The sequence below is a fragment of the Oncorhynchus keta genome, chromosome 2, assembly GCF_023373465.1.
Source record: "Oncorhynchus keta strain PuntledgeMale-10-30-2019 chromosome 2, Oket_V2, whole genome shotgun sequence".
NCBI classification, from domain to species: domain Eukaryota; kingdom Metazoa; phylum Chordata; class Actinopteri; order Salmoniformes; family Salmonidae; genus Oncorhynchus; species Oncorhynchus keta.
In genome coordinates, this window is record NC_068422.1 from 47,453,395 (window position 1) to 47,462,578 (window position 9,184).

Sequence of the window (9,184 nt, forward strand, 5' to 3'; positions counted from 1 at the left end):
TTATTTTAAGGGGGAAATTCACCTTAAAATGTTTTGTGCAATGGACTTAAAGTTAGGGAAACGTTAAGGAAAAGATAAGGGGGATATTAACTTAAGGTGTTTTATGCAACCGGGCCCAGAGCCTCATATGGAAGTATGCAGAGGTCAGAGCAGAGGAACCAGTGCTAAAGCTGCTGGTTCTATGGGAAAATACAGACAGTGCTGCTAGAGTCACAAAGGTTGTCTCTGTTCATCCATTATAAAATGTCAAACCAATGGTTATCAGAAAAGATACGCTTAGACGATCAAACATTGCTGAACCACCACAAACTAGTCGACTTTTAGTCGTGTTTGTCCTCACCACACTCCCAAAGCTCTGTGGAGACTCCAGCTGGCCCTGACAGAGGTACGCTCGACACAGGAATTGATTGGCTGGGGGTTTCCCTTCAAAGTACATCATTAGGCAGTGTCGGCTGATATCTGCACATCCCAGCTAAAAACACAAAATATACACTGAAATATGCTGTTTTCAAACAGTATTCTACTTTTAATCTGTAATTCAACAAGTTGACTCAAATCGGAGTTCAATGTTGATTTATTTATAAGTGCATTCAGAAAGTATTCAGACCCCTTTCCACATTTTGTTACGTTACAGCCAGATTCAAAAATGGATTAATAATGACAAAGTGGAGATTGGAAAACCTTCCAGAAGAAGAACCATCTCTGCAGCACTCCATCAATAAGGCCTTTATGGTAGAGTGGCCAGAGAGAAGCCAATCCTCAGTAAAAGGCACATGACAGCCCGCTTGGACTCTCGGACTCTCAGACGATGGGAAACAAGATTCTCTGGTCTGATGAAGCCAAGATTGAACTCTTGGCATCACGTCTGGAGGAAACCTAGTCAGGATCGAGGGAAAGTTGAACGGAGCAAAGTACAGAGATCCTTGATGAAAATCTGCTCCAGAGCGCTCAGGACCTCAGACTGGGGGCGAAGGTTCACCTTCGAACAGGACAACAACCCTAAGCACACAGCCAAGACAATGCAGGGGTGGTTTCAGGACAAGTCTCTGAATGTCCTTGAGTGGCCCAACCAAAGTCATTGTTTATGTTTTATTTTATAAATTAGCAACAAAAAAACAAAAACATTTTGCTTTGTCATTATGGGATATTGTTTGTAGATTGATGAGGACAAAAAACGGTGTAATCCATTTTAGAGTTAAGGCTGTAATGTAACAAAATGTGGAAAAAGTCAAGGGGTCTGAATACTTTCCGAAGGCACTGTAAATATTCCGTTTGGTGTATTCAATCATTCTTATGGCACGTGTTTCTCTGGGTAAAGCATACAATCATGATGAGTCTTTGTTGGGATTTCCCGTAAGAATGGTTGAATAATGCATAATCTTGTGAAGCATGTAGGCTACATGCCTGAGAATTAAGCATTATTCAACCATTCTTTATGGCCCATGGATCTCTGAGCAAAAGACAAATGTGATTCTTATTCACCCCGACCTCTTCTGTGCTATCCACCCTGACCCATATATAAACAACATACATCTCAGCTCATCTTAACCACAACATATTTGTCATTAGCCTGAGTCTCTAATTGCTGTAAACAAGGATGGCTCATTAGGAATTAAACAGTATTTTGATGTGTTAACTTTTTATTTACTAAACAATATAGGCTATTCCCTTCTGCATCATATAACACTCTAATGGCTGTTGTTGAGATTACATAAGAGAGGAATGGGGCTTGGTAGAAGCTAAAGGCACATTAAGATTTGCCAGGCAGGATTAGTTTACAGGCTAGGATAAAAATATGCAGATTAAGACAAGAGGATTGTGATATCCCATAAACATTTGCATAAATGTGGAAGAATTAGAAACAATAGGACTAGCAATGTGAGCAAAAATGATTGGAAGTGAATGTTAGCAGTACAGAAAGTTCACCATCGAAGTGGAAAATAAACACAATTGTAGTGAATTTCAGTCAATTACTCAGCAAACTGTGATTCTATTTATTTAAACGTTTTTCAAATTATGTACAGCCACTTTATTACTCAGTCACTCGGGAGATTCATGAAATGGGTTTCCATGGCCGAGCAGCCGCACACAAGCCTAAAATCACCATGTGCAATGCCAAGCTGGGGTGTAAAGATCGCCTCCATTGGACTCTGGATCAGTGGAAACAGGTTCTCTGGAGTGATGACTCATGCTTCACCATCTGCGTTTGGCGGATGCCGGGAAAACACCAACTTCCTCAATGCATAGTACCAACTATAACATTTTGGTGGAAGAATAATGGTCTGGGGCAGTTTATGGTTCGAGCTAGGCCCCTTAGTTACAGTGAAAGGAAATCTTAAAACTACAGCATACAATGAAATTCTAGACGATTGTGTGCTTCCAACTTTGTGGCAACAATTTTGGGAAGGCCCTTTTCTGTTTCAGAATGACAATGCCCTCGTGCACAAAGCGAGGTCCATACAGAAATGGTTTGTCGAGATTGGTGTGGAAGAACTTGACTGGCCTGCACCGAGCCCTGACCTCAATCCCATCTAACACCTTGGGGTGAATTGGAACGCCGACTGCGAGCCAGACCTAATCGCCCAACATCAGTGCCCGACCTCACTAATGCTTGTGGCTGAATAGAAGCAAGCCCCTGCAGCAATGTTCCAACTCACCTGAGTTACCTACTCGGTCAGTGTAAAAACACAGTGAGATCATATAAAATCTGATGTTTTGAACACTTCAATGTCCTATTTTGGGTATACCAGGACTGTACACAGTAAGTGCGGTATTCAGAGACTTGACATCTGCGAGTCTCTCTTTGACATCAATGAATGATTCACTTGAAAGTCTGAGTTACGCTCAAAGTCAAGTCTGAATACTGCCCTAAATAATGTGGACATGGTTATTTCTGGACCAACAATACACTCCTGTGAACCAAAGGAAATGGCTAGTAGAGTAGCCTAAATGTAGGGTAGAGAGTAGAGGGATATTGTTATCCACGTTGGCACCAACGATGTTAGAATGAAACAGTCAGAGGTCACCAAGCGCAACATTGCTTCAATGAGTAAATCAGCTAGAAAGATGTGTCGGCATCAAGTAATTGTCTCTGGCACCCTCCCAGTTAGGGGGAGTGATAAGCTCTACAGCAGAGTATCAAAACTCAATCACTGGTTGAAAACTGTTTTCTGCCTGGCCTGCAACCTGCAAGCTGTTGCGCAGCAACTCACTGCCTTCCTGAAGACACACAATGTATACGAAATGCTTCAGTCTGGTTTTAGACCCCATCATAGCACTGAGACTGCACTTGTGAAGGTGGTGAATGACCTTTTAATGGCATCAGACCGAGGCTCTGCATCTGTAATTGTGCTCCTAGACCTAAGTGCTGCTTTTGATACCATCGATCACCACATTCTTTTGGTGAGATTGGAAACCCAAATTGGTCTACACGGACAAGTTCTGGCCTGGTTTAGATCTTATCTGACGGAAAGATATCAGTTTGTCTCTGTGAATGGTTTGTCCTCTGACAAATCAACTGTAAATTTCGGTGTTCCTCAATGTTCTGTTTTAGGACCACTATTGTTTTCACTACATATTTTACCTCTTGGGGATGTCATTCGAAAACATAATGTTAACTTTCACTGCTATGCGGATGACACACAGCTGTACATTTCAATTAAACACGGTGAAGCCCCAAAATTGCTAGAATTGCTAGAAGCCTGTGTTTCAGACATAAGGAAGTGGATGGCTGCAAACCTTCTACTTTTAAACTCGGACAAACAGAGATGCTTGTTCTAGGTCCCAAGAAACAAAGAGATCTTCTGTTGAATCTGACAATTAAAGTCGTCTCAAATAAAACTGTGAAGGAACTCGGTGTTACTCTGGACCCTGATCTCTCTTTTGACGAACATATCAAGACTGTTTCAAGGACAGCTTTTTTCCATCTACGTAACATTGCAAAAATCAGAACATTTCTGTCCAAAAATGATGCAGAAAAATTAATCCATGCTTTTGTTACTTCTAGGTTAGACTACTGCAATGCTCTACTTTCCGGCTACCCGGATAAAGGACTAAATAATCTTCAGTTAGTGCTAAAAAAGGCTGCTAGAATCCTGACTAGAACCAAAAAATGTGATCATATTACTCCAGTGCTAGCCTCCATACACTGGCTTCCTGTCAAGGCAAGGGCTGATTTCAAGGTTTTACTGCTAACCTACAAAGCATTACATGGGCTTGCTCCTACCTATCTCTCTGATTTGGTCCTGCCGTACATACCTACACGTACACTACGGTCACAAGACGCAGGCCTCCTAATTGTTCCTAGAATTTCTAAGCAAGCAGCTGGAGGCAGGGCTTTCTCCTATAGAGCTCCATTTTAATGGAATGGTCTGCCTACCCATGTGAGAGACGCAAACTCGGTCTCAACCTTTAAGTCTTTACTGAAGACTCATCTCTTCAGTGGGTCATATGATTGAGTGTAGTATGGCCCAGGAGTGTGAAGGTGAACGGAAAGGCACTGGAGCAACGAACCGCCCTTGCTGTCTCTGCCTGGCCGGTTCCCCTCTCTCCACTGGGATTCTCTGCCTCAAAACCTATTACAGGGGCTTACTGGTGCTCTTCCATGCAGTCCCTAGAAGGGGTGCATGACTTGAGTGGGTTGAGTCACTGACGTGAACTTCCTGTCAGGATTGGCGCACCCCCTTGGGTTCGTGCCGTGGGGGAGATCTTTGTGGGCTATACTCAGCCTTGTCTCAGGATAGTAAGTTGGTGGATGAAGATATCCCTCTAGTGGTGTGGGGTCTGTGCTTTGGCAAAGTGGGTGGGGTTATATCCTGCCTGTTTGGCCCTGCCCGGGGGTATCGTCGGACGAGGCCACAATGTCTCCCTACCCCTCGTATCTCAGTCTCCAGTATCTATGCTGCAATACTTTGTGTCGGGGGCTAGGGTCAGTCTGTTATATCTACAGTATTTATCCTGTTTTATCCGGTGTCCTGTGTGAATTTAAGTATTTTTTATATATATGTCATTGTTGAATATTCAATCTTGTTCAAAGTAAATAGCCTACTTCCTGACCTTAAATAGAAACGTTTTATAGAGAAGCCTAAACTTAACTATATCCTTTTAATACCTACAACCATGACATGACTGCGCTAAGCACAGAAAGAAAAGTTAGACGCATATGGAATGTGGGATTAGGGAGATGATTGTAGTGGCGACCCATCATTCAGGGCAGTTGGGGCTAAACCCCACCTCTTCTGAGACAACTGTTTAGCTAGAAAAATATATACAGTACCAGTCAAAAGTTTGGACACACCTACTCACTCAAGGGTTTTTCTTTATTTTATTTACTATTTTCTACAATGTAGAATAATAGTGAAGACATCTAAACTATGAAATAACACATATGGGATCATGTTGTAACCCAAAAAGTGTTAAACAACTCCAAATATATTTCTATTTTAGATTCTTCAAAGTAACAACCCTTTGCCTTGATGACAGCTTTGCACACTCTTGGCATTCTCAGCTTCACGAGGTAGTCACCTGGAACGCATTTCAATTAACAGGTGGGCCTTAAAGTTTATTTGTGGACTTTCTTTCGTTCTTAATGCATTTGAGCTTTGAGTTTTGAGTTGTGTTGTGACAAGGTAGGGGTGGTATACAGAAGATACCACTATTTGGTAAAGACCAAGTCCATATTATGGAAAGAACAGCTCAAATAAGCAAAGAGAAATGACAGTCCATCATTACTTTAAGACATGAAGGTCGGTCAATGTGGAAAATTTCAAGAACTTTGAAAGTTTCTTCTAGTGCAGTCGCAAAAACCATCAAGCGATGTGATGAAACTGGCTCTCATGAGGACCACCACAAGAAAGGAAGATCCAGAGTTACCTTCTGCTGCAGCGGATAAGTTCATTAGAGTTACCAGCCTCAGAAATTGCAGTCCAACTAAATGCTTCACTGAGTTCAAGTAACAGACACATCTCAACATCAACTGTCCAGAGGAGACTGCATGAATCAAGCCTTCTTGGTCGAATTGCTGCAAAGATACCACTACTAAAGGACACCAATAAGAAGAAGTGACTTGCTTGGACCAAGAAACACAAGCAATGGATATTAAACTGGTGGAAATATGTCCTTGGGTCTGGTGAGTCCAAATTTGAGATTTTTGGTTCCAACTGCCGTGTCTTTGTGAGAAGCAGAGTAGGTAAATGGATGATCTCCGCATTTGTGGTTCCCACCGGGAAGCATGGAGGAGGAGGTGTGATGGTTATTTGCTGGTGACACTGTCAGTGATTTATTTAGAATTCAAGGCACACTTAACCAGCATGGCTACCACAGCATTTTTCAGCGATACGCCATCCCATCTGGTTTGCGCTTAGTGGGACTATCACTTGTTTTTCAACAGTACAATGACCCAAAACACACCTCCAGGCTGTTTAAGGGTTATTTAGTGATGGAGTGCTGCATCAGATGACCTGGCCTCCACAATAACCCAAACTCAACCCAATTGAGATGGTTTGGGACGAGTTGGACGGCAGAGTGAAGGAAAAGTAGAAACTCCTTCAAGACTGTTGAAAAAGCATTCCTCATGAAGCTGGTTGAGAGAATGTCAAGCGTGTGCAAAGCTGTCATCAAGGCAAAGGGTGGCTACTTTGAAGAATCTAAAATATAAATATATATTGATTTGTTTAACACTTTTTGGGTTACTACATGATTCCACATGTGTTATTTCATAGTTTTGATGTCTTAACTATTATTCTACAATGTAGAACATAGTACAAATAAAGAAAAACCCTTAAATGAGTAGGTGTGTCCACACTTTTGACCGGTACTGTATACATACACATTATATTTAGGGATATTACATTTTTGGCCGATACCGATATCCAATATTTTTCTTGCCAAAAACCCGATACCGATACCCGATATTTAAAAATGTTAGCGGCTTTTAAGCATTCTAGTACAGTTAAATAGTTAACACACTGTGGCAGTCGGCAGAGAGAGATGTAGAGAGTGGTAAATTGAGGAGGGATATCTTGCAGGTAACTGGCTCCACCCCCAAGCCTTATATGGACTTCCTGCCCCAACAAGGAAAGGCTGTGAGTCATTAAGCCAGGGAGTGCTTGGGGATAAAGGAGGAAGCAGCCTGCATAAAGGGGTCAGAGGAGGTGAGAGAAACGAACGCAAAATCTTTGTGATTGCCTGTTGTGACCGGGACTGTCGGACTACTTGTTTCCATCTTGTCCAGCTGTGTCTAATATTTCACGTAAACCCTGTTTCTTGTCTGCATCGAAGTAGTCCTTGTACCTAGCATTGAGTATGGTGGCGACACAGTAAAGAGACTCAGGGAATGCCACCGAATCGCTTGTACGTGTAGCCAATAGCCTGTTTCAGAGAAATGTCATAATTTAATATTGTAAGAGCTTTCATTGTCTGCTTATATGCCCCTTTATTTATCATACGGTTTTGACTTGGTGTACAGGGAGAATACTGTAAGAATGGCCCCTTGAAATTACACATTTCCACTTATCCGCTCATCATTCCCTTATGCCATAGTTTGTACATCCTAATTATTTAAGCAAGTCAAGGGGGGTTGCCCCAACAAGATTAAAATCACCACTGCATGATTGTAGCGAACACTAGCTAACTGCCTGGCTTACAATGGTAACAATGCAACAATGTAACAACAATCTAACAACAATGTAACACTGTAGCTAATAGAATTGTTTGCAACGTTATAGCAAGCACATCATAGGCCTACCTGTAGGGCTTGTTCTGCGCACAGAACGTACAACTCCGGGCAGAAGCATCGCGTATCTGACCCCTCTCTGATCATGTCATAGGCTGCATTCAGCGCATCAGTGTCTAAAGACAAAACCACACGATATGAAACGTGTTCAACAACACTATCAGTCAACTATTTAGCTATTTAAGAAACTAGCTAGTAGTGTGTTACCTTTTTGTTGGCGTGCCTTTGTCAAATACTGGCGAATGTGAAGATCCATGATGCTCAGTCTTGACAGGTGGTTGCTGTGCTAGAATTAGGCGAGCCCGGCAAGCTTTAGCAAATAACTAGCTTGCTAGTTAACATAACGTTAATTAACCTGGTAAGTTATTTATATCTCACTCGTACTACTTTAATAGATACTAATAGCTAAATACTTAGCCTTACTGACAAGTTTTTGCGTCTCCTGTCGCACCACTACTAAGCTTGTTGCTTGTTGTGGTTAGGAAATTGGGAGTGTATCTTAGCAACAAGTAACGGCGGAAGCGACTCTAAGTGAGCCGGTTCATTTGGCTCCATTCGTTTAAAAAAGATGATCATTTGGCTCACATCGCTCTTCGTTCAGTAGCGCTTAAAAATGTAGGCTACCTAAAACCATGTAAAAATGGCAAATATCTAATGTAAGCCTTACTTTACTGCCATCATGTCAGATTGTGACATGTGAGTTCAAATAAAGTTTTACCTCAACAAATAATTAGATTTGTTTATTTGCAAAAAAAACAAAAAAATATGAACGCACTACATAATTACGTGGGCCAGAAAAGTCTCTCAGCGAGTCGCTAGTGCCTTCAGAAAGTAATCAGACCCCTTGACTTTTTCCACATTTTCTTAGGTTACAGCCTTATTGTAAAATGAATTACATAGATGTAAAAAAAAATACAAAAACAACTCAGCAACCTACACACAATACCCCATAATGACAAAGCAACAAAAAAAATGTTTCTCTTTTAAATTTGCAAAATTACAAAGAATTCAAACACAAATTCCTTATTGACATAAGTATTCAGACCCTTTGCTATGAGACTCGAAATTGAGCTCAGATGCATCCTCTTTCCATTGATTATCCTTGAAATGTTTCCACAACTTGACAGTCCACCTGTTGTAAAATCAATTGTTTTGGACATGATTTGGAAAGGCACATACCTGTCTATATAAGGTCCCACAGTTGATAGTGAATGTCAGAGCAAAAACTAAGCCATGAGGTCAAAGGAATTGTCCATAGATCTCTGAGACAGGATTGTGTCGAGGTACAGATCTGGTGAAGGGTACCAAAACATTTCTGCAGCATTGAAGGTCACAAAGAACACAGTGGCTTCCATCATTCTTAAATGGAAGAAGTTTTGAATCACCAAGGCTTCTCATAGAGCTGGCCGCTCAGCCATACTGAGCAATTGGGGGAGAAGGGCCTTGGTCAGG

At 41.6% G+C, this 9,184-nt stretch overlaps 1 protein-coding gene across 1 annotated transcript in view; it reads right to left on the reverse strand.

Moving 5' to 3' along the window:
* The window catches only part of LOC118401477 (cilia- and flagella-associated protein 46), an 85,581-nt gene extending 77,364 nt beyond the window's left edge, over positions 1–8,217 (reverse strand). The window contains exons 1-3 of the mRNA XM_035799018.2: positions 7,940–8,217; positions 7,745–7,848; positions 341–472 (exon numbers count right to left, since the gene is read on the reverse strand). Of these exons, the coding sequence (XP_035654911.2) occupies positions 341–472; positions 7,745–7,848; positions 7,940–7,988 (285 nt within the window). The 5' untranslated portion in view covers positions 7,989–8,217. The remainder of the gene's footprint in view (positions 1–340; positions 473–7,744; positions 7,849–7,939) is intronic.
* Between the last annotated feature and the right edge of the window lie 967 nt (positions 8,218–9,184).